This window comes from Oncorhynchus masou, chromosome 28 (genome assembly GCF_036934945.1).
Source record: "Oncorhynchus masou masou isolate Uvic2021 chromosome 28, UVic_Omas_1.1, whole genome shotgun sequence".
NCBI lineage: Eukaryota > Metazoa > Chordata > Actinopteri > Salmoniformes > Salmonidae > Oncorhynchus > Oncorhynchus masou.
The window spans coordinates 15,722,335-15,749,220 of record NC_088239.1 but is presented as its reverse complement, the minus strand read 5'-3'; the positions used below and the strand labels follow the sequence as shown (position 1 = coordinate 15,749,220).

Below are 26,886 nucleotides of genomic sequence, written 5' to 3'. Positions count from 1 at the left end.
CTTCCTCTGTGTGTTTTGGGTGTGTCTTGTAGAAGCTGATAGCGTACGGCCACCTGACAGGCAGCGGTCCAGACAGCGCGGCCCCGGGCAAGAAGCTCATCGACAGGATCATCGAGACCATCTGCGGCTGCTTCCAGGGACCACAGACAGATGAGGGGTGCAGCTACAGATCATTAAGGTCGGCTACTACAGTTCTATGGTCTCTCTGCTGGGAACTGGCTGTGTTTTGGATACTGTGTCCTGCTATTGTTGGTTTCTGTGCTTTTCCCGCATAGGGATTATTTGGAATCACGAATAGTGTTCTATATCTGTATAATGAGTCTCTGTGTGTTGCGTTCACCTGTAGACAGAAGGGTAGTGGTTAAGGGAAGTGCACTAAGCAGTGGATGAGAGAAGTACACTGAGGTTAATGCACTAAGTAGTGATGGATGACGAGAAGTGCACTTAGCAGTGGTTGAGGGAGGTATACAGATCTACTATCTTAATTTGATCACTATGTTGTCACAGAGAATTTCCTGCGTAGCAGGAAATTAAAATTGTAGTGTATTCAAGGTTTAACAAGTATTCTAAAGTTTGTAATTTCCAATTTAAAGTTTCAGAATTGATTTGCCTTAGCAGAAAATGTATCAAATGTCCATTAATTTTGGTCTATATAATAATTCACATTTCCTGTTGCTGCAAAATGACTTTCCTGCTGTGAGAAGGGTCATTTTAAGACTGCTAAGAAGTGATGACTGACAGTAAGTGCTGTGAGTCAGAGGGCCTGATGTCTTGCAGGAGCAGTGTTCTTTCCTAGTACAGTACTCCTTGCTGTGAAACACCAGCCCAAATCTCAGCCTCTATCCTTAATCTGCTGTCAGCTCAGTTTGGCTCAGCTCGGCGCAGCTTGGCTCAGCTCAGCTCGGCCCAGTATAGCTGTGTTTGTGTTGTTCCTGCTGGGAGGAGGGGGGTCAGAGATGTGAGATGCAGAGGACTGTAGCTCTGTTTAATCTATTCTATCTATTCACACAAATCATTTATGCTATGAGTAGCCATGAAAGACCTTGATAAACTATGAATGAATGAATCTTTCTCCCTCTCCCCTTCTCTCCCTCTTTCCCTCTCTCCCGCCCCCCACCCCCCACCAGGCCCTGTTGACGGCAGTGACCTCCCAGCACATAGAGATTCACGAGGGCACGGTGCTGCAGGCAGTCAGGACCTGCTACAACATCTACCTAGCCAGCAAGAACCTCATCAACCAGACCACAGCCAAGGCCACACTCACTCAGATGCTCAACGTCATCTTCGCCCGCATGGAAAACCAGGCAGTAAGTCCCGCTCTGAGACGCATGCTAAGGTCCCAGTGTCCACACTAACAAAAGCACTTAGAATGACACTTAGAATGCATGATGTCAAATAGATGGCTTCATTTGAAGTGGTGTGTTAGTGTGGATATTGAAACAGGGCTACAGACTGATAGAGATACTGTACTGAGGGGAAAGGGAAGAGACAGACACACACAGAGGGAAATAGAGGGTAACTCTTTATTTGAGCACTTCAAATCAAAATATGTTTTGTCACATGCTTGGTAAACACTAACAGTGAAATGCTTACTTACGGGCCCTTCCCAACAATGCAGAGAGAAAAATATATAAATAATTCCGTCCTAAAGCATGGGTTACGCGGTCATAATCATGACATAGAAGATGAATAAGGTGGCGTAAGGGTTTATGTGTCAGGCTACAGCTAGGCTAAACATGGCTAGCTTGACAGCTACATAACCAATTTAAGTTGATATAACCTGACTGACTTTTTCTAACTTCCATCATGCTGATGACAGTATAACATACATCCACTTTCTGACCAGAGGTTCAAGTAAGGTGTGAAGCTTGCTCTAATATCTTTTTATTTTCCGATTGACACTTCTCCCCCCTACGGACACATAGCTTACAAATCACAAGATATCTTGGTCTCTGGCTTCCAGAAAACGTGACCGCCAGGTAAAGCCAACAGGACTGCCTTGACCTGCATGATCTGAACTCTGAACTGTGCTCATTCGGCTCCTTCCGTCCGTCCATCTATCCATCCATCTATCTATCTCTTTCTCCTGCTCTGTTCCGGCTATGGGGCCGATGTGCGTTGTGGTTGCGCTGTGCTTGCTGTGTCTTCAGTTCTGTTGCCTGCAAATCCTTATCTTTTCTTCAGCACCGATTTCCATTTTAGTTTGTATTCACTCGCCTGTGTAGTTGTGTGTGAGTGTGTGTGAGTGTGAGTGTGTGTGAGTGTGCTCATACCAGGCAACAGAGCCTTTCAACTGGTTTTCTGTTTGCATTGTGTGTGTTTGGGCTTAACCCTCTTGATTAAGAAATAGAGACACACACGTCCCATCCTCAGAAGTGATATGGAGCGTATTGTGTGGTGTTTTCATTGCAGGGCTCAGTGGGTTAATATAGCTGGCAGAATCTGAGGTGACACTTCTGTAATCAGCTTCATGTGCTCTACCTCTCCCCTGTTTCTGCATCTCACTGCGTTTGTCTAGGGTTTTTACCATCCTAGTAATTCGATGTTGATAGTTTCATTCATCCCTTTTAAATAGAGCGCCGTATCATTGAATTTGAGAGTTGATAGAATTGAATGTAAATGTAATGTCATCATTATAGTAGAGAGAGCAGTAGTGTTGACACAATGGCTTTTAGAGCAAAACAGTTTGAGAGCAGCCTTTCAGGTAAACAAATGGAGAGGCACCTCCATCTCTCTCTCTGTGTGTGTGTGTGCGTGTGCGCGTGCGCGTGCGCGTGTGCGTGTGTGTGTCTAGCTGCCACAGAGATAATGGTGCTACATGACTCTGCCATGTTTGATATGAGGAGTCTCTCTCCCACCTGGAGTTGGTCTGTGAGCTGCATACTAAAAACATCTGGCTGGGTTTGTCAATGCCAGCACAACCTCTACTAATTTCCTTTCTGTAGCCAGGAAAGTGGTTGAGAGCAAATTCTCTTACGTTAATAACCTAAAAATGTCCCATGTTGGCTGGATAGGAATAGGGGAAATGTCTATAGCCTGGTGTTAGAGAAGGTGTATCATTCATATGGGTATTTGCTTTCCATTCCTAACCGGTGTCTCCTCTGAATCATGTGTTCATCATCAGGTGGCTCAGTTTTTCAGTTATTTTAACATGATTTGTGCATTACACCTACGACACATGAAGCACCCCTACTACACATGCTGCACTCCTACAACACATGCAGCACCCCTACAACACATGCAGCACCCCTACAACACATGCAGCACCCCTACTACACATGCAGCACCCCTACGACACATGCTGCACCCCTACTACACATGCTGCACCCCTACGACACATGCTGCACCCCTACGACACATGCTGCACCCCTACGACACATGCTGCACCCCTACGACACATGCTGCACCCCTACTACAGATGCAGCACCCCTACGACAGATGCAGCACCCCTACGACAGATGCAGCACCTCTACTACACATGCTGCACCCCTACGACAGATGCAGCACCTCTACTACACATGCTGCACCCCTACGACACATGCTGCACCCCTACGACACATGCTGCACACCTACTACACATGCTGCACCCCTACGACAGATGCAGCACCCCTACGACAGATGCAGCACCTCTACTACACATGCTCCACACCTACTACACATGCTGCACACCTACTACACATGCTGCACATCTACTACACATGCTGCACATCTACTACACATGCTGCACACCTACTACACATGCTGCACACCTACTACACATGCTGCACACCTACTACACATGCTGCACACCTACTACACATGCTGCATACCTACTACACATGCTGCACACCTACTACACATGCTGCACACCTACTACACATGCTGCACACCTACTACACATGCTGCACACCTACTACACAGGCTCCACACCTACTACACAGGCTCCACACCTACTACACATGCTCCACACCTACCACACATGCTGCACACCTACTACACAGGCTTCACACCTACACATGCTCCACACCTACTACACATGCTCCACACCTACTACACAGGCTCCACACCTACTACACAGGCTCCACACCTACTACACATGCTCCACACCTGCTGCACACCTGCTACACATGAAGCACCCCTACTACACATGCAGCACACCTACTACACATGCTGCACACCTGCTACACATGCTGCACCCCTACTACACATGCAGCACATCTAGTACACATGCAGCACACCTAGTACACATGCAGCACACCTACTACACATGTATCACACCTCCAAACATGCAGTACCCCTACTACACATGCAGCATTCCCACTACACATGCAGCATTCCCACTACACATGCAGTACCCTTACTACACATGCAGCATTCCCACTACACATGCAGTACCCCTACTACACATGTATCACACCTACACATGCAGTACCCCTACTACACATGTATCACACCTACACATGCAGTACCCCTACTACACATGTATCACACCTACACATGCAGTACCCCTACTACACATGTATCACACCTACACATGCAGTACCCCTACTACACATGTATCACACCTACACATGCAGTACCCCTACTACACATGTATCACACCTACACATGCAGTACCCCTACTACACATGCAGTACCCTTACTACACATGCAGTACCCTTACTACACATGCAGTACCCCTACTACACATGCAGTACCCCTACTACAAATGCAGCATTCCCACTACACATGCAGTACCCCTACTGCACATGCAATACCCCGACTACACATGCAGTACCCCTACTACACATGCAGTACCCCTACTACACATGCAGTACCCCTACTACACATGCAGTACCCCTACTACACATGCAGTACCCCTACTACACATGCAGTACCCCTACTACACATGCAGTACCCTGAAAGAATGAAGATTTTTCAGTGAAATACGTTATTTTCTTAGAATTGTGTATTCTCGTGCCACTGTATACTATAACAGAGATGTTTATGATGTGTATATTTATAGGTTCAGATGAGCGTTCACACACATCAACATCAGTGATACATCAACCAGGAGAACATGCAGTATGAATGCATTTTAGACCAAAAATACTTTGCCTCCTTCTCTGCACTGAAATGGCCCAGTTTATATAAGCATGAAGGGATGCTTTGGCTCATACTTGTTTTGACAGCATGTCCTACCATATGACTGCTCATTCATAAACACATTTTAGACAGTCCTGATGTTAAAATAGCCTTGCAGAATCTGTGTCCTGCTGTCTCCGCCGGGAAAACTGTGATTCCGAAGCTGTCATTTGTTGCTTCCTGATCTGACAATGGCTTTGGGGTCGGAAAAACCTTAGGGAACATTTGAGTACTTGTTCAGGCTCGTATTTGATTTAATGAGTTTGTGTACATTATGTTAACACGTTTCTCTGTGTGTGCGACTGTGTGTGTGTGTGAATTTGGCTTTGTCTGTGTGTGTTTGGTTGTATGTGGCTACGCTGGGTTATACTCTGTCTTGGTCTTTGGATGTGTGTCTGTGTCCCATCCCCTTCCCCTCCCTATAGCTCCAGGAGGCCAAGCAGATGGAGAGGGAGAAGCACCGGCAGCACTCCCCAGTCACCCAGCAACAGGAACAAGACTCGCCCCAGCTCCAGCAGCACACCTATCCCACAGCCAAGGGCCTTCCTCGGGAGGCCAACGGCCCCACCACCCCCTCTACACCCACGCCCACCTCCACCCCCTCCACTCCCTCCACATCTACACCTGCCCCGGCCCCTAAGGGCAGCACGGCTGGGGCAGGGGACCCCCAAGAGGGCCAGGGTGCCACGGAGGAGAGCCAGGGGGCCACAGAGGAGGAGCAGGCATTGCAGGGGGAACCGGGGGCGGTTTATGAGAGCACGAACCCAGAGAATGGCTCTGAGTTCAGCACAGCAGAGAACCACCAGACAGAGACAGACCAGCCCACAGGGTTGGGTAGGTTACTTTCTAATTGTAATCCATTACAGTTACTAGTTACCTGTCTAAAATTGTAATCGGTTAATTCATTTTTGGATTCCCAAAACTCAGTAACGTAATCTGATTATATTCAGTAACATGTTTGCCTTCTTCTAACACCTCTTAAGGGGAAAGTAATCTGAAAGTATGTTACCAATTGAACAACATCTATTGCAGGATAAATCAATGTTAAAGTTTACATAGCTGGCCATATATAGATGTTACATTTTACTTTATGGGTTGGTTGTATAGGCTTCCTCTAACCCATCGCTTTCCACTACATATAATAATATGCTTAAATTATATCTTTACATTAATATATAGAATTTATCAAATGGATGCAGCAACTACAGATTGCCCCTTTAAGTCTATCAAAAGTGTGTGAGTTTGAGCATGTGTCCATTAGGTCTATGGATGTATATTTTTTATCAGCATGAATTAGATTGAGTAATAAAACCCATACCTTTATTCCATAGTTGTTGCAAGAGCACATTTTTCACTGGCTGTTCACTGGTTTCAAAAACAATGATTGATAGGCAGCTTAAACTTCTTGAATTCAACCATTATTGGGTTTAAATACACATTTAGATTTGTGAACTGCCATCCACAACAACCACAATCCGTATAGCACAAATAGCTAAATGTATTTATTTATTTATTTATTTATAGTTAACCTTTATTTAACTAGGCAAGTTAGTTAAGAACAAATTATTATTTACAATGACGGCCTACAAAAAGGCAAAATGTAAAAAAAAAAAATATATATATATATATATATATATATATATATATATATATATATATATATAATATATCAATAACATATAAATATAGGACAAAACACACATCACGACAAGAGACAACACAACACTACATAAAGAGAGACCTAAGACAACAACATAACAAGGCAGCAACACATGACAACACAGCATGGTAGCATCACAACATGACAACAACATGGTAGCAAAACATCATGGTAGCAGCACAAAACATGGTATAAACATTATTGGACACAGACAACAGCACAAAGGGCAAGAAGGTAGAGACAACAATGCATCACGCAAAGCACCCACAACTGTCAGTAAGAGTGTCCATGATTGAGTCTTTGAATGAAGAGATTGATATTAAACTGTCCAGTTTGAGTGTTTATTGCAGCTCGTTTCAGTCATTAACTGCAGCGAGCTGAAAAGACGAGTGACCCAGGGATGTGTGTGTTTTGGGGACCTTTAACAGAATGTGACTGGCAGAACGGGTGTTGTATGTGGATGATGAGGGCTGCAGTAGATATCTCAGATAGGGGGGAGTGAGGCCTAAGATGGTTTTATAAATAAGCATCAACCTGTGGGTCTTGCGACGGGTATACAGAGATGGCCAGTTTACAGAGGAGTATAGAGTGCAGTGATGTGTCCTATAAGGAGCATTGGTGGCAAATCTGATGACCGAATGGTAAAGAACATCTAGCCGCTCGAGAGCACCCTTGCCTGCTGATCTATAAATTATGTCTCCATAATATAGCATGGGTAGGATGGTCATCTGAATCAGGGTTAGTTCAGCTGGGGTGAAAGAGGAGCGATTTATGATAGAGGAAACCAAGTCTAGATTTAAATTTAGCCTGCAGCTTTGATATGTGCTAAGAGATGGACAGTGTACAATCTAGCCATACTCCCAAGTACTTGTAAGAGGTGACTTCCTCAAGCTCCTCAGAAGTAGTAATTACACCTGTGGGAAGAGGGGCGTTCTTCTTACCAAACCACATGACCTTTGTTTTGGAGGTGTTCAGAACAAGATTAAGGGTAGAGAGCTTGTTGGACACTAAGAAAGCTTTGTTGTAGAGCGTTTAACACAAATTCCGGGGAGGGGCAAGCTGAGTATAAGACTGTATCATCTGCATATAAATGGATGAGAGAGCTTCCTACTGCTATGTTGTTGATGTATGTTGTTAATGTAAATTAAGAAGAGGGTGGGGCCTAGGATTGAGCCTTGGGGTGCTCCCTTGGTGACAGGCAGTGGCTGAGACAGCAGATTTTCTGACTTTATACACTGCACTCTTTGAGAGAGGTAGTTAGCAAACCAGGCCAAAGACCCCTCAGAGACACCGATACTTCGTAGCCGGCCCACAAGAATGGAATGGTCTACCGTATCAAAAGCTTTGGCCAAGTCAATAAGAATAGCAGCACAACATTGCTTAGAATCAAGGGCAATGGTGACATCATTGAGGACCTTTAAGGTTGCAGTGACACATCCATAACCTGAGTGGAAACCAGATTGCATACCAGAGAGAGTACTATAGACATCAAGAAATTCTTGCTATTTTCCCCGATCCAACAAACACATTTGGTTTATCATCATAGTGGTCTCTGACTTGTGTTCAGACTCGCTCAGGTGGAACAAACTTAAACTTCTGCCTTTTTTCAATGCTGATTTGAATGTCATTCAGTAAATAGAGAAGTGCCAAACATCCTTTCTGAATTTAAAAGTAATCCTCGAAGTAATCATCTAGTTTTTCAAAAGTATCTGTATTCTGAATACAGTATTTTAGCTGGTTATGTAGCGATTACAATTGGCAGTTTTTGTAATCCCTTGCGTGTAAATGATTACATGTAATCCGTTACTCCCCTCAACCTGCCAGGCCAGAGCAGCATCACAGAGTGAGCTTCATCTTAGAGCAGACATTTTTGATTTATTTATTTTATTTCACCTTTATTAAACCAGGTAGGCCAGTTGAGAACAAGTTCTCATTTACAACTGCGACCTGGCCAAGATAAAGCAAAGCAGTGCGACGCAAACAACAACACAGAGTTACACATGGAATAAACAAGTGTACAGTCAATAACACAATAGAAGGAAAAAAAATCTATATATAGTGTGTGCAAATGGCGTGAGGTAAGGAAATAAATAGACCATAGTAGCGAGTAATTACAATTTAGCAAATTAAGACCGGAGTGATAGATGTGCAGATGATGATGTGCAAGTAGAAATACTGGTGTGCAAAAGAGCAAAGTAAATAAAGACAATATGAGGATGAGTTAGGTAGATTGGGTGGGCTATTTACAGATGGGCTGTGTACAGCTGCAGTGATTGGTAAGCTGCTCAGATAGCTGATGCTTAAAGTTAGTGAGGGAGATATAAGTCTCCAACTTCAGTGATTTTTGCAATTCGTTCCAGTCATTGGCAGAAGAGAACTGTAAGGAAAGGCGACCAAATGAGGTGTTGGCTTTGGGGATGATCAGTGAAATATGACTGCTGGAGCGCGTGCTCCATGTGGGTATTGTTATCGTGACCAGTGAGCTGAGATAAGGCAGAGCTTTACCTAGCAAAGACTTATAGATGACCTGGAGCCAGTGGGTCTGGCGACTAATATGTAGCGAGGGCCAGCCGACGAGAGCATACAGGTCGCAGTGGTGGGTGGTATATGGGGCTTTGGTGACAAAACGGATAGCACTGTGATAGACTGCATCCAGTTTGCTGAGTAGAGTGTTGAAGGCTATTTTGTAAATGACATCACCGAAGTCGAGGATTGGTAGGATAGTCAGTTTTACGAGGGTAAATTTAGCAGCGTGAGTGAAGGAGGCTTTGTTGCAAAATAGGAAGACGATTCTAGATTTAATTTTGGATTGGAGATGTTTACTATGAGTCTGGAAGGAGAGTTTACAGTCTAACCAGACACCTAGGTATTTATAGTTGTCTACATATTCTAAGTCAAAACCGTCCAGAGTAGTGATGCTCGTTAAGCGGGCGGGTGCGGGCAGCGATCGGTCGAAAAGCATGCATTTAGTTTTTCTAGCGTTTAAGAGCAGTTGGAGGCCATGGAAGGAGTGCTGTATGGCATTGAAGCTCGTTTCGAGGTTTGTTAACACAGTGTCCAAAGAAGGGCCAGATGTATACTGAATGGTGTTGTCTGCGTAGAGGTGGATCAGGGAATCACCCGCAGCAAGAGCGACATCGTTGATATATACCGAGATAAGTCAGCCCGAGAATTGAACCCAGTGGTACCCCCATAGAGACTGCCAGAGGTCCGGACAACAGGCCCTCCGATTTGACACACTCAACTCTATCTGAGAAGTACTTGGTGAACCACATACAGATAGACAAGGACACAGTGTGTCACACACAATCATATCACATCATACTCATATCGGCAGTCAGGTTGAAGTTCACACAGACTCTCATTCTCACGCAGTACTTTGTACCATAGTGGATGGAAGTGTATTGATCATAGACACATCCAGGGTATTGTTCTAGACTGGTATCTCGGCTGCTTTAGACAGTAACAAAGCCTCAAACTTGAGATTTTCATGTACTCAATATTGGTAGAATATTTAGTCTGTGTTAAATAAGCATTTAATGAGACATCTTTCTCTTTAGACATTAAGGAAGTAGTTTAAAGAAAATAACCTGCATAAAACCTTTCATTAGTGATTGAATGGGAGAGAGGATAGAAGAGTTTGGCACCCAGTGAGTGGAGATGCAGCCAAAGATTCAATAAGCATTTTGTTAGCAAATTACTCAGTGCTTTCAACACACACACACACACACACACACACACACACACACACACACACACACACACACACACACACACACACACACACACACACACACACACCCCCATGCTCAATTTATTCAGTGAAGATGTGATAGCTGATGCCAGTGACGACTGTTTATCTTGTCAACTTTGAAGTCAAAGGGTAATGCCTCTCTCAGAGAAAATGCGTTCGTTACTCCAGTTTACTGTTTCTCATCTTACATTTTTAAAGTTTATTGAGGTCCTTCTTGAATGTACTTTGACTAAAGTTTTACTTGTCCTGTGTTCAAGGTGCCACTCAGCATGATCATGAAGTAGTAGAGGAGGGGGAGGAGCCTAACTATGAGGAGAAACCCCAGGAGATCGTCCAGAGCATCCTACAAGAGGTCGTCAACACTGTTGTTGGAGGTAAGAGTCACTCTCTGGATCTGAAATAAGATTTCTGTCTGCGGTCAGTTAACTCAGGGTTTCCCCCAACTCAGTCCTGAGCCCAGCAGTACACAGATGATTCAAATCATCAAAACGTGATGATAAGTTTGTTATTTGAATCAGTTGTGTATTTCTAGGGCAAAAACCAAAACATGCACCCAGGGGTGGTGGAGTGTTTCTGATACTAATCATTTTCAAATGAAAATTTGTTGAAGTCTAGAGTTTAGACGTTACTATGTGTTAGCTTTTTTGTCCTACCTAGAGAGAGCGAGAGTTGTGTGTCTCAGTGCTATTTTGACCCCTGCATACTAAACCACTCCAAAGGGCAATGCCTGAAACCTGCTCATATGTGTTCAGATGCCATGGAGTCCGCTGGTGAGACCGAGCTGTCCACAGAGGTCACGGAACCGGCTAAGGTCATCAATGAGGTCATCACCAAGGCAACAGCGATCACAGAGATGGTAGAAGACGAGGGGGACAGCGAGAACGTCCACGCCAATGGAATCCCCGGCACGCCCATCTCTGCCAGCTTCCCTCCGTCGCTGCCCGATGACAGGCTGTCTGTCTCCTCTAATGATACACAGGTGAGCGGGACTGACCTGACTGTCACCTTGGTTACACACTCCGCTCAACAAAGTAGTTTTGTGCTAGCCTGGGTGTCTGTCAGTCTGTCTGTTTCAGCAGAAGAATAAAACTGTTATTGCGTTTTTTTTATTGCGTTTAAAGTGTTTATCAATTTGTAAAAAGGAAATTGGAAAGTCATTGGTAACATGAGGAATTAAAGTGAGTCCATGAGGGGAGGGGCTATTCAATCTCTGTGCTACTGCAGATCAAAGTGTCTGTCTGCCAGTCGGGGTTGATTCCAACATGATTAATAGATACTCTAACATCTCCTCTCTTTTCAGCTTCTCAGGTTATTATAAGTAAGTCTGAGCACTGGATGTAATTATCTATGATTACAGTCTTACATGATCAAGGTTGAACATATCTGCTAATAAGAACTATTTTATTTCAAAGTCTTTGTGTCAAGTGGAAAATACATTTTCCAAGTAATCATCACAAGTAATGATAATTTCCTCTTGAGCCTTGATTAAATGTTTTTGATGTTGATCATCTGTTTGTGTTTCTGCATTAGGAGTCGGGAGCGACCACAGGCCCAGTACCAGGTGCTAAGTTCTCCCACATTCTCCAGAAGGATGCCTTCCTAGTGTTTAGATCGCTCTGCAAGCTGTCCATGAAGCCTCTGTCAGATGGTCCCCCAGACCCAAAGTAAGATGAGTTCTTGTATCCGAACGCTTATGATGGTTTTGTTTAAGATCATTGAATAGAGGTAGCTATAGTGCCTTAGTAAGTAGCATATTACAGGTTTATTTCTGGAGTGTGTTCCTTAGTTGAGTCATGCCTCATGGAGTGAAGCCTAGTTATTATTAGTGGGGAGTGTTGTGACGCTTTGTGTGTGTGTTTGTATGAAGCATCACTCAGCTGATTATTGGTTCTGGATCACTTCTTGTGCTCCTGCAGTTAAACAGCCTTCCTCTTCCTGTTTCCTCTTCCTGTTTCCTCTCCCTCTTTTAAACATAATAATATATATATATATATATATATATATATATATATATATATATATATATATATATATATATATATATATATATATATATATATATATATATATACACAGTGCCTTGCGAAAGTATTCGGCCCCCTTGAACTTACCTCTTGCCACATTTCAGGCGTCAAACAAAGAGATATAAAACTGTATTTTTTTGTGAAAAATCAACAACAAGTGGGACACAATCATGAAGTGGAATGACATTTATTGGATATTTCAAACTTTTTTAACAAATCAAAAACTGAAAAATTGGGTGTGCAAAATTATTCAGCCCCCTTAAGTTAATACTTTGTAGCGCCACCTTTTGCTGCGATTACAGCTGTAAGTCGCTTGGGCTATGTCTCTATCAGTTTTGCACATCGAGAGACTGAAATTTTTCCCCATTCCTCCTTGCAAAACAGCTCGAGCTCAGTGAGGTTGGATGGAGAGCATTTGTGAACAGCAGTTTTCAGTTCTTTCCACAGATTCTCGATTGGATTCATGTCTGGACTTTGACTTGGCCATTCTAACACCTGGATATGTTTATTTTTGAACCATTCCATTGTAGATTTTGCTTTATGTTTTGGATCATTGTCTTGTTGGAAGACAGATATCCGTCCCAGTCTCAGGTCTTTTGCAGACTCCATCAGGTTTTCTTCCAGAATGGTCATGTATTTGGCTCCAGCCATCTTCCCATCAATTTTAACCATCTTCCCTGTCCCTGCTTTAGAAAAGCAGGCCCAAACCATGATGCTGCCACCACCATGTTTGACAGTGGGGATGGTGTGTTCAGGGTGATGTGCTGTCTTGCTTTTACGCCAAACATAACGTTTTGCATTGTTGCCAAAAAGTTCAATTTTGGTTTCATCTGACCAGAGCACCTTCTTCCACATGTTTGGTGTGTCTCCCAGGTGGCTTGTGGCAAACTTTAAACAACACTTTTTATGGATATCTTTAAGAAATGGCTTTCTTCTTGCCGCTCTTCCATAAAGGCCAGATTTGTGCAATATACGACTGATTTATTGTCCTATGGACAGAGTCTCCCACCTCAGCTGTAGATCTCTGCAGTTCATCCAGAGTGAACATGGGCCTCTTGGCTGTATCTCTGATCAGTCTTCTCCTTGTATGAGCTGAAAGTTTAGAGGGACGGCCAGGTCTTGGTAGATTTGCAGTGGTCTGATACTCCTTCCATTTCAATATTATCGCTTGCACAGTGCTCCTTGGGATGTTTAAAGCTTGGGAAATCTTTTTGTATCCAAATCCGGCTTTAAACTACTTCACAACAGTATCTCGGACCTGCCTGGTGTGTTCCTTGTTCTTCATGATGCTCTCTGCGCTTTTAACGGACCTCTGAGACTATCACAGTGCAGGTGCATTTATACGGAGACTTGATTACACACAGGTGGATTGTATTTATCATCATTAGTCATTTAGGTCAACATTAGATCATTCAGAGATCCTCACTGAACTTCTGGAGAGAGTTTGCTGCACTGAAAGTAAAGGGGCTGAATAATTTTGTACGCCCAATTTTTCAGTTTTTGATTTGTTAAAAAAGTTTGAAATATCCAATAAATGTCGTTCCACTTCATGATTGTGTCCCACTTGTTGTTGATTCTTCACAAAAAAATACAGTTTTATATCTTTATGTTTGAAGCCAGAAATGTGGCAAAAGGTCGCAAAGTTCAAGGGGGCCGAATACTTTCGCAAGGCACTGTATATACAGTTGAAGTCGGAGGTTTACATACACTTAGGTTGGAGTCATTAAAAGTTGTTTTTAAACCACTCCACAAATTTCTTGTTAACAAACTATAGTTTTGGCAAGTCAGTTAGGACATCTACTTTGGCAATGACACAAGTCATTTTTCCAACAATTGTTTACAGACAGATTATTTAACTTATAATTCACTGCGTCACAATTCCATTGGGTCAAAAGTTTACATACAGTTGACAGTGCTGTTAAACAGCTTGGAAAATTCCAGAAAATGATGTCATTGCTTTAGAAGCTTCTGATAGGCTAATTGACATAATTTGAATCAATTGGAGGTACCTGTGGATGTATTTCAAGGCCTTCTTTCAAACTTGAATCAAATCAAAATCAATCAAATCAACAACAAAAATTGTCACATACACATGGTTAGCAGATGTTAACGTGAGTGTAGCGAAATGGTTGTGCTTCTAGTTCCGACATTGCAGTAATAACCAACGAGTAATCTAACCGAACAATTTCACAACTACCTTATACACACAAGTGTAAAGGGATGAAGAATATATACATAAAGATATATGAATGAGTGATGGTACAGAACGGCATAGGCAAGATGCAGTAGATGGTATCGAGTACAGTATATACATATGAGATGAGTAATGTAGGTTATGTAAACATTTTATTAAGTGGCATTGTTTAAAGGGGCTAGTGATACATTTTTTACATCAATTTTTCCAATATTAAAGTTGCTGGAGTTGAGTCAGTATGTTGGCAGCAGCCACTCAATGTTAGTAGTGGCTGTTTAACAGTCTGATGGCCTTGAGATAGAAGATGTTTTTCAGTCTCTTGGTCCCTGCTTTGATGCACCTGTACTGACCTCGCCTTCTGGATGATAGCGGGTGAACAGGCAGTGGCTCGGGTGGTTGTTGTCCTTGATGATCTTTATGGCCTTCCTGTGACATCGGGTGATGTAGGTGTCCTGGAGGGCAGGTAGTTTGCCCCCGGTGATGCGTTGTGCAGACCTCACTACCCTCTGGAGAACCTTATGGTTGTGGGTGGAGCAGTTGCCGTACCAGGCGGTGATCCAGCCCGACAGGATGCTCTCGATTGTGCATCTGTAAAAGTTTGTGAGTGTTTTTGGTGACAAGCCAAATTTCTTCAGCCTCCTGAGGCTGCTGCGCCTTCTTCACAACGCTGTCTGTGTGGGTGGACCAATTCAGTTTGTCCGTGATGTGTACGCCGAGGAACTTAAAACTTACTACCCTCCCCACGACTGTCCCGTCAATGTGGATAGGAGTTGCTCCCTCTGCTGTTTCCTGAAGTCCACAATCATCTCCTTTGTTTTTTTGACGTTGAGTGTGAGGTTATTTTCCTGACACCACACTCCGAAGGCCGTCTCGTCGTTGTTGGTAATCAAGCCTACCACTGTAGTGTCGTCTGCAAACTTGATGATTGAGTTGGAGGCGTGCATGGCCACGCAGTCGTGGGTGAACAGGGAGTACAGGAGAGGGCTCAGAACGCACCCTTGTGGGGTCCCAGTGTTGAGGATCAGCGGGGTGGAGATGTTGTTATCTACCCTCACCTCCTGGGGATGGCCCGTTAGGAAGTCCAGTACCCAGTTGCACAGGGTGGGGTCGAGACCCAGGGTCTTGAGCTTGATGACGAGTTTGGAGGGTACTATGGTGTTAAATGCTGAGCTGTAGTTGATGAACAGCATTCTCATATAGGTATTCCTCTTGTCCAGATGGGTTAGGGCAGTGTGCAGTGTGGTTGTGATTGCGTCGTCTGTGGACCTATTGGGGCGGTAAGCAAATTGGAGTGGGTCTAGGGTGTCAGGTAGGGTGGAGGTGATATGGTCCTTGACTAGTCTCTCAAAGCACGTCCTGATGACGGAAGTGAATGCTACGGGGCGGTAGTCATTTAGCTCAGTTACCTTAGCTTTCTTGGGAACAGGAACAATGGTGGCCCTCTTGAAGCATGTGGGAACAACAGACTGGGATAAGGATTGATTGAATATGTCCGTAAACACACCAGCCAGCTGGTCTGCGCATGCTCTGAGGACGCGGTTGGGGATGCCGTCTGGGCCTGCAGCCTTCCACGCTCTGTCTCCTAGAGATGAACGTACTTTGGTGCGAAAGGTGCAAATCAATCCCAGAACAACAGCAAAGGACCTTGTGAAGATGAAGATATCAACATAACCTGAAAGGTTGCTCAGCAAGGAAGAAGCCACTGCTCCAAAACCGCCATAAAAAAGCCAGACTACAGTTTGCAAGTGCACATTGGGACAAAGATTGTACTTTTCGGAGAAATGTCCTCTGGTCTGATGAAACAAAAATAGAACTGTTTGGCCATAATGACCATCGTTATGTTTGGAGGAAAAAGGGGGAGGCTTGCAAGCTGAAGAACACTATCCCAACCGTGAAGCACATGTGTGGCACCATCATGTTGTGGGGGTGCCTTGCTGCAGGAGGGACTGGTGCACTTCACAAAATATATGGCACTTTTCGCACCAAGGTACGTTCATCTCTAGGAGACAGAACGCATCTCCTTCCTGAGCGGTATGACGGCTGTGTGACCCCATGGTGTTTATACTTGCGTACTTTTGTTTGTACAGATGAACGTGGTACCTTCAGGCATTTGGAAATTGCTCCCAAGGATGAACCAGACTTGTTGAGGTCTACAAAAAAAAATCTGGGGTCTTATTTGATTTATTTTGATTTTCCCATGATGTCAAGGAAAGAGGCATTGAGTTTGAAGGAAGGCATTGAAATACATCTACAGGTACACCTCCAATTGACTCAAATGATGTCAATTAGCCTATCAGAAGCTTCTAATGCATTTTCTGGAATTTTCCAAGCTGTTTAAAGGCACAGTCAACTTCGTGTGTTTAAACCTCTGACCCACTGGAATTGTGATACAGTGAATTATAAGTGATACAATCTGTATGTAAACAATTGTTGGAAAAATGACTTGTGTTATGCAAGTCGATGCCCTAACTGACTTGCCAAAACTATCGTTTGTTCACAAGAAATTTGTGGAGTGGTTGAAAAATTATTTTTAATGACTCCAACCTAAGTGTATGTAAACTTCCAACTTCAACTGTATGTATATGTGTGTGTGTAATCTGATGTTTGCCTCCCTACAAGTGAGATCACATTTGGGTTTTCTACAGTATGTTTTGCTGAGCTTGTTGCAGGCGACGAGGCATTTGATTTGCTGAATCTGATAGCTGAGTTTACATAACAGGATTTCCTGAATCTGGTTTCTATATGGTAACTCAATTCTGACTGTTTCAGTCTCCCATCTCTATCATTCTTCCCATGAGCTTTGTGGACTAACACTCTGCTCTGTTCTGATGGTGTTGTCGGGATTCTGTCTCAGAGCACAAGAGAGACGTTCCATCCAGACAATGGTGGAATGGAACCCTGTTGATCACGGGCTGTTGTCAGACGGGACTGAGAGGAAGGCAGTGTCATCACAGGCAGGGCTGTGCTAAGTGTCTGTCAGACAGAAGGCCTTTTCATCCACAGAGATTTACTCCATGACTGGCCCAGGTGGTAACCCTGATAAAGACAGCTTGCTGTCTAAACGTTGGTAAATTCATTATTCCATCGGAGCTACTAGTGTGCAGATTTAGCCTTTCCTTGAAAGATACCCGGATGACACACAGGAGGATGACACACAGGAGGATGACACACAGGAGGATAACACGCAGGAGGATGACACGCAGGAGGATGACACGCAGGAGGATGACACGCAGGAGGATGACACACAGGAGGATGACACACAGGAGGATGACACACAGGAGGATGACACACAGGAGGATGACACACAGGAGGATGACACACAGGAGACCTGCTTTATCTGGAGATCAGCTGTACATATCACAACAGATGCTTTGAACTCAGTCTTATTATGGATTAGAAAGACTAAATCAGTATTGAATCCTGCTGTTGTAATTAGTTAATAAAGGATTCAAGTTTTGTGTATTTGCCTTGCTATTTTTGTTATCTTAAATTCACTTTAAGGAAGCAGACCAAAGGCGATGTCACACTGCACCTTAGCCCCCTCTAGCTCTGGGCTAAGCGATTGTTCACATTTTCTAAAGTGGGCAAGCACCAAACTTATCCCAGCGCTAGCTGGTCTTGCTAGCAGGGTTAGCACTGACTTTTCAGGGCTAGCCTCAGAAACATGGTGCCAAAATAGCAATTGTGAAATGGGGTCCAGAACAATGCATAGAATTTTTCTCTGTCCAATCACAAAAGCTGAACTTTCACAAAATGTGCATTTGCTTTTGATGCCTGTGATGAGTTCTGTATGGTATTTTAATAAGTACATTTATACTATTTCATCCTCCTATCTGAGGGTCAAAACCTGACAAAAAAACAAAGTACTTTCATCTGTACAAGAACATTGGTTGCTATGGAGTGGAAGATGTGTTCCATAGATGGATGCTCTAGTGGAGTAGAACTCGTCTAGTGGAGTAGAACTCATCGAGTGGAGTAGAACTCGTCTAGTGGAGTAGAACTCGTCTAGTGGAGTAGAACTTGTCTAGTGGAGTAGAACTCCTCTAGCGGGTCGTAGAACACACCTTCCACATCGTTCATTATTTTCCATAGGACGCATAGCCCCTCATTGATTATCCCTTAAATATACCACGGCTAAGGGCTGTTCTTATGCAAGACGCAACGCGGAGTGCCTGGATACAGTCCTCAGCCATGGTATATTGGCCATATACCACACACCCCAGAGGCCTTGTTGCTATTATAAACTGGTTACCAACATAATTAGACGAGTAAAAAAAATTATATATCCATGGTATACGGTCTGATATACAACTGCTTTCAGCCAGTCAGCTGTCAGGGCTCGAACCACCCGGTTTATAATTGTATATAGCTATCCATGATACTAATATTGTTGCATGACTTTGCTTTTGGATCAGAAAGGTTGATGTCTCTTCAGTGCACAGCATTTGCTGTACAGAGGCGATATCACATGTCAAAAGTTTCTGTACTTTACTATTTCTATTTTCTATTAAGGTATCTTTACTTTTACTCAAGTATGACAGTTGCGTACTTTTTCCACCACTGGTAGCATGTGTGTTTGTCTTTAAGCTCAAGGCTTTGGAATACAAGTGTGAAACCTCAGCCCAGGGCTAAAGCTTAGCCCAGGGTTAACACATGCTTGCGTGAATGCAGGATAATCTAGCCCGGGGCCAGTCTTAGCCCGGGGCCAGTCTTAGCCCAGGGCCAGTCTTAGCCCAGGGCCAGCCTTTGCCCAGGGCCAGTCTTCGCCCAGGGCCAGTCTTTGCCCAGGGCTAAGAACAATGCAGTGGGATAAGGCCTAAAGTGAGTCAACAGTGAAATGTTTTCATACCCCAAGGCTGCATGGCATGCTCAGTTCAATCCACTGACTATGAACAACACACACACACACACACACACACACACACACACACACAAATGATTTATGGTTAGCATATAAAGACACTTCAAACATTCAAAACCCTAGGTCATCGGTCTTGTTGTTCATGGCTCAGTTATTAGATGTTTTGTTCAAATTGTTGATTTGTTATTGTACTGAAAATGTGCATTTTGGTTGCACACGCTTCCCCTTTCCAGGCCAAGCTGAAATGATAAAGTTGTGTCAGGTTTCCTCTGCGCTCCATGCGCCTGGGGAGAATCAGGCCATATTTCTGTGAGTCAGAGAAGCAGTTCCATTTTTCTGTATGTTACATTTAATATCAGACTGTCTGTGGAGGAGGGATAGGGAACATTACAGAGAGGAAGCCAGTCAGAGCAAATAAGATGAAAAAGAAATCTGTTGGGTTCCTACTTCTCCATCATATAGCTGTTCAGAAATATGGGTCAGACTAGATTGAGACAGTATGGACAATATGCTATAATGATCTATTATGCAGATGCCCTAACTACAGTGTAACAGAGTTTCTGTATGAATTGTGTTGATCTATTTTTGGAAGTATTATTGGCTGATGGCAGCCCATTCTTGCATAATCCATGCTTGGAGTTTGTCAGAGTTTGTGGGTTTTTGTTTGTCCACCCGCCTCTTGAGGATTGAACACAAGTTCTCAATGGGATTAACGGCTGGTGAGTTTCCTGGCCATGGACCCAAAATATTGATGTTTTGTTCCCCGAGCCACTTAGTTATCACTTTTGCCTTATGGCAAGATGCTCCATCATGCTGTAAAAGGCATTGTTAGTCACCAAATTGTTCCTGGATGGTTGGGAGAAGTTGCTCTCGGCGGATGTGTTGGTACTATTCTTTATTCATGGCTGTGTTCTTAGGCAGAATTGTGAGTGAGCCCACTCCCTTGGCTGAGAAGCAACCCCACACATGAATGGTCTCAGGATGCTCTACTGTTGGCATGACACAGGACTGATGATGGCGCTCACCTTGTCTTCTCCGGACAAGCTTTTTTCCGGATGCCCCAAACAATCGGAAAGGGAATTCATCAGAGAAAATGATTTTACCCCAGTCCTCAGCAGTCCAATCCCTGTACCTTTTTCAGAATATCAGTCTGTCCCTGATGTTTTTCCTGAAGAGAAGTGGCTTCTTTGCTGCGCTTCTTGACACCAGGCCATCCTCCAAAAGTCTTTGCCTCACTGTGCTTGCAGATGCACTCACACCTGCCTGCTGCCATTCCTGAGCAAGCTCTGTACTGGTGGTGCCCCGATCCCGCAGCTGAATCAACTTTAGGAAACGATCCTGGTGCTTACTGGACTTTCTTGGGCTCCCTGAAGCCTTCTTCACGACAATTGAACCACTCTCCTTGAAGTTCTTGATGATCCGATAAATGGTTGATTTGAGGTGAAATCTTACTGGCAGCAATATCCTTGCCTGTGAAGCCCTTTTTGTTCAAAGCAATGATGACGGCACGTGTTTCCTTGCAGGTAACCATGGTTGACAGAGGAAGAACAATGATTCCAAGCACCACCCAACTTTTTGAAGCTTTCAGTCTGTTATTCGAACTCAATCAGCATGACAGAGTGATCTCCAGCCTTGTCCTCATCAACACTCACACCTGTGTTAACGAGAGAATCACTGACATGATGTCAGCTGGTCCTTTTGTGGCCCGGGCTGAAATGCAGTGGAAATGTTTTTGGGGGGATTCAGTTCATTTGCATGTCAAAGAGGGACTTTGCAATTAATTGCAATTCATCTGATCACTCTTCATAACATTCTGGAGTATATGCAAATTGTCATCATACAGACTGAGGCAGCAGACTTTGTGAAAATTAATGTTTGTGTCATTCTCAACTTTTTGCCACGACTGTACTCAGACATAAAAATGGTATCCATGAGTTCTGCTGGGTAAGTAGAAAAATGTGCTTAATTGCCAAAATCTCACACTATTCCTTTAAAAGTGTGTCTCCAAAAAATAATAAAAGGCCAGCAAAGATTTATGAATATAGGGGAAACACTGAAATCCAACTCCTGTTGCACTTGAATGTTATAAGTTTGACTCAACGCCCCTGTCTCTTTCCTCCCAGGTCCCATGAGCTGCGCTCCAAGGTGCTGTCCCTCCAGCTGCTCCTGTCCATACTGCAGAATGCTGGGCCCATCTTCAAGACCAACGAGATGTTCATCAACGCCATCAAGCAGTACCTGTGTGTGGCGCTGTCTAAGAACGGTGTCTCCTCTGTCCCTGAAGTCTTCTCGCTCTCGCTCTCCATCTTCCTCACTCTCCTCTCCCACTTCAAGACCCACCTCAAGATGCAGATCGAGGTACCTGACTTTTGGTTGTTCCTCTGTCGCAAAAGGGTTAGCTGCTGATTTAGTTTTTTTGTTCCAGAAAGTGTCTGTGCAAACCAAGCTACCTGATAAGCTATTATCTTCAAATATGATTTCCCTTCCTGTCTCAGTCACATAAACCCTTTATTCCTTCATATTCCTCCACACTTGCTCTCCATCTAATCCCCCTCACCTTCTGTTGTCCTACTTGACCTGCATATTTATAGGGTTTCAAGACACTGTTCTGTTCCTGAATAGCTGTCTCATCCCCCTATTTGCCAATCTCACCTGTTCCCGCTTCCAATGTTGTAAATCTGTCATACCTCTCAAATATTGACCTACTGACATTTCTCAATACAGCAGGCTCCTGACAAAGGTAATTCATGGGAGATGAAGTTTATTACATGGCACAGTAATGTAGTTCTGCCTCAGTGTGTTTCAGTATTACCTGTTAGCTGTTGCTTCTGATTAATAGTCCACTTCCACAGCGGTTCTGGCTGTAATATTTCCTCATCCTGAAGTTGATGACTTAATCTGCTTGCCACTGTTTGTGGCCAACAGTCATTTCTGGAGACGGATGTTGTTCGTTGAGATGTTATGATTTCATAGTTGAGCTTTCGGTTTGCAGTGAGATGTATGAGTTTATGGATTTGTTACAGTGGATAGTTCTGTTAATGAAGATACAAAATGCTTTTTTCATCTTGACCTCTTCTTGCTACCCTTATTTGTTTCCCTCCGCTTTAACTGTCATGGTTTGTTTCACTGTGCAGGTGTTCTTCAAGGAGATTTTCCTGTATATTCTGGAGACGTCAACAAGCTCCTACGACCATAAATGGATGGTTATACAGACCCTAACCAGAATATGTGCAGGTGAGTGTGTGGTGTGAATTTGAAATGCTATCTGTGGCACAGCGCATCAATCCCTATTACAAGTCAAGTACCAACAGTCCCTCATCTCTCTCCTCCCTCAGATGCCCAGGGTGTGGTGGATATCTATGTGAATTATGATTGTGACTTGAATGCTGCTAATATCTTTGAGAGGTTGGTGAATGATCTGTCGAAGATTGCACAGGGCCGGGCAGGCCACGAGCTCGGCACAACACCACTCCAGGTAAGACTGACCAATGGCCACTGTCTTTCTCTGTATTGGTTAAATGTACAGTATATTGCTTTAAAGTTGTCATAACGTTGCGGTAACATTTCTCTATTCCCGCCAGGAGTTGACCCTGAGGAAGAAAGGCCTGGAGTGTCTGGTGTCCATCTTGAAGTGTATGGTGGAGTGGAGTAAGGACCAGTATGTCAACCCCAACTCCCAGACCAGCCTTGGTAAGATACTGACCAAACTACAGTCACATAGTTACACTGAGGCTGATGGGGACTGAGTGTGTTTGATTTAGGTCCTGAGGAAAACTGTTTAGCAATTCTTCAAGTGCACCGTTGTGCCTGCTCCTTTGTGGTTACCAGAAAGAGGAAAGGGTTTGGATGTGTAGAGTCCAGTACCCCAGTACCTGGAGTATAGTTGAGATATCTACATCTCTCTGGCATCGTATGCTCCACATCAGAAATGGTGACGCGCTTGTCTGTTTGTTTAACATATGTATAGTGGAATCTTTCAGACTACGGGCAAAAGGACCAAGCTATGCCAGGGCTTTATTCTCAGTCAAACCAGTCAAGCCTCGGGTTAACTGGGGTTATAGGGAAGGGTCTTATTCATCAGTACAGCTGTAGCTGTAGCATAGTCCCTGAGATTAGCGATTAGCATTCATCAGTAGCCTACAGTTTATACAGACCCTGAAAGGAAAGGCTAATTCAATAATGTACCCAGGCTAATAGACCAGAGCAGGGGAGACTAACTCGATACCCTGAGCCTGCTGATGATGAAAAGCCCTGGTGCGACAGACGGAGCCCCTGTCAGTGCTCCTGGACTAGACCCCTTTCTTCAGAGTGAGGTGAGGGGAATCATTCCTGTTAAAGGAGAATAGAGGGCGCTAACCAAGGGGGAAAGGAGGGCTTTAACGGAAGCAAGGAAAGAGGGATTTAACGAAGGCAGGGAAGTTGAGGCTCTGAGAGCGTTGCCAGATATCTCCACATATCCCCTCAGAGGGGATACACAGCGCTAGCCTCAGGCTACCTTCTGGCACTCAGAGAGCTAACTCTACCAAGGCACGGAAGGCAGCTGAATTCACAAACAACCACTGCTAGAGGGGACGTCACCATGCCAAAGTACAGCTAGTGCCAACTCATTTAGTGACAATGCTGAAGACGAGTAGACAAATTTGAGTCTAAAAATTATGACGTATTGGCTGCTAAAAATGTATTGTTACGCTTTTCGGTTACTTCAAACAAAATGTGTTTTTCTGAGTCCGTGAAAGTGTATCCTCATTATGCTATTTTCCATGTAGATAGCTCAGCTAATGCATATCATTTGTTGTTCTAAAAATATGTTTTACATCCTTACATAGATAATACTGCTTTACTCTCTACTTTCTCTTAATTCTGGTCTTTGTTCTCTGGTTGTACTGATCTGACATCACAGGAAGAGCAGGTAACGGTACAAAGTTGTGGAGTGTTTGATAGACTGGTTGCTGTAGCAACAGTAGGAGTCATTGGGCCTAGATTAGAGGGTGGAGGGGGCTACGCTGACTGTGTGTAGTACTGTGGGTGTTAGACACCTTGTCTTCCTTTCATTTGCTGTCTTCTGTTATTTGCCTTAGAACACTAGATTCTGGATAGATTTGGAGCACAGCTCTATGTACATTTGAAATAGCTACATCTGACTAGAATTAGTTGTTATTCTAACCATTTTTTCCCACACATGTCTCTGAGAGCTTTGCTACCTACCCTGGCTGTACCACCCTCCTCCCCCTACCCTGGCTGTACCACCCTCCTCCCCCTACCCTGGCTGTACCACCCTCCTCCCCCCACCCTGGCTGTACCACCCTCCTCCCCCTACCCTGGCTGTGCCACCCTCCTCCCCCTACCCTGGCTGTGCCACCCTCCTCCCCCTACTCTGACTGTGCCACCCTCCTCCCCCTACTCTGGCTGTGCCACCCTCCTCCCCCCACCCTGACTGTGCCACCCTCCTCCCCCTACCCTGGCTGTGCCACCCTCCTCCCCCCACCGTGTGTCTGCTCTCTGAAGCTGTTGATTAAATGAAGCACACTGCCAGCTCACATTACCCTGATGGTGTCCTGAATGTTTTACAGAGTTTCCGATGGGTAATAAGATCCCTTACAATGTCTGTTACAGCCAGGTATGCAATCACCATGGACCTGATTCACCCACACAACAGTAGCATCAGACCTGTTAGGCTGCTCTGCTCTGTCCTGTCCCCTCAGACCGTACACAACACCCTGCGCTACCTCCATGTTACAGTTACTGCACACTGCTTCAACTGCTGCCTGGTTTATTAAATAACAAACCTTTTTAATGTATGATACAGTCAGGCTCTCCACAGCAGACAATATACCACCAGACAAGACCTCAGGTTAATCACGTTATCTTTCTCTCGGCAGTGCAGAGTCCCTCCCACTATTAGTGAAGTCCCCAGAGACCCAGATCTATAAACTAAAGGCTGAACCCCCATAATGACTAAAAAAGGAAATTGAATATACAGTATGTTAGAAAACTTTTAGTGTTGCCTTGCCTGACTGACTGTGCTGGATTGCTGATTGCGTTGGGATCCTAACACCAACTACAGTGTTTGCTAATCTCACTCAGACCATTGATTGTACAATGTTCTTTTCCCTCCGTCCCCAGGTCAGGAGAAGCCCTCAGAGCAGGAGACCAATGAGACGAAGGCCCCGGAGACCATCAACCAATACGGAAGCATAAACTCGCTGGACTCCACAGCCTCTTCTGGCATCGGGAGCTATAGTACACAGATGTCAGGGACAGACAACCCCGAGCAGTTTGAGGTTCTCAAACAACAGAAGGAGATCATCGAGCAGGGCATTGACCTGTAAGCCACACTAGTGCTGCTTATACTGTATACCTGAATATATATTCACCTTCCACTGTATAGAGAGCTGAATATATTCACCTTGTGCTGTATACATGAATATATTAACCTTAGCCTGTATAGACAGCTGAATATGATCACCTTGGTCTGTATACCTGAATATATTCACCTTGTATTGTATACCTGAATATATATTTACCTTGTACTGTATACCTGAATATAAATTTACCTTATCCTGTATAGACAGCTGAATATATTCACCTTGTACTGAATATATTCACATTGTACTGTATACCTGACTATATTCACCTTGTACTGTATAGACAGCTGAATATATTCACCTTATCCTGTATAGACAGCTGAATATATTCACCTTGTACTGTATAGACAGCTGAATATATTCACCTTGTACTGTATACCTGAATAAATTCACCGTGTACTGTATACCTGAATATATTCACCTTGTACTGTATACCTGAATATATTCACCGTGTACTGTATACCTGAATAAATTCACCGTGTACTGTATACCTGAATATATTCACCTTATGCTGTACACACAGCTGAATATATTCACTTTCTACTACATACCTGAATATATTCACCTTATCCTGTATAGACAGCTGAATATATTCACCTTGTACTGAATATATTCACCTTGTACTGTATAGACAGCTGAATATATTCACCTTGTACTGTATACCTGAATATATTCACCTTGTACTGTATACCTGAATATATTCACCTTATGCTGTACACACAGCTGAAAATATTCACTTTCTACTACATACCTGAATATATTCACCTTGTACTGAATATATTCACATTGTACTGTATACCTGAATATATTCACCTTATCCTGTATAGACAGTTGAATATATTCACCTTGTACTGTTTAGACAGCTGAATATATTCACCTTGTACTGTATAGACAGTTGAATATATTCACCTTGTACTGTTTAGAC

At 43.9% G+C, this 26,886-nt stretch overlaps 1 protein-coding gene across 1 annotated transcript in view; it reads left to right on the top strand.

Annotated features, from left to right (window-relative positions):
* The window catches only part of LOC135517253 (brefeldin A-inhibited guanine nucleotide-exchange protein 1-like), a 113,474-nt gene that overhangs the window by 48,303 nt on the left and 38,285 nt on the right, over positions 1–26,886 (top strand). Inside the window, 12 exon segments of the mRNA XM_064941381.1 lie at positions 33–156; positions 159–178; positions 1,128–1,307; positions 5,529–5,937; positions 10,775–10,891; positions 11,270–11,496; positions 12,048–12,181; positions 21,720–21,954; positions 22,731–22,830; positions 22,932–23,071; positions 23,178–23,286; positions 25,720–25,921. Of these exon segments, the coding sequence (XP_064797453.1) occupies positions 33–156; positions 159–178; positions 1,128–1,307; positions 5,529–5,937; positions 10,775–10,891; positions 11,270–11,496; positions 12,048–12,181; positions 21,720–21,954; positions 22,731–22,830; positions 22,932–23,071; positions 23,178–23,286; positions 25,720–25,921 (1,997 nt within the window).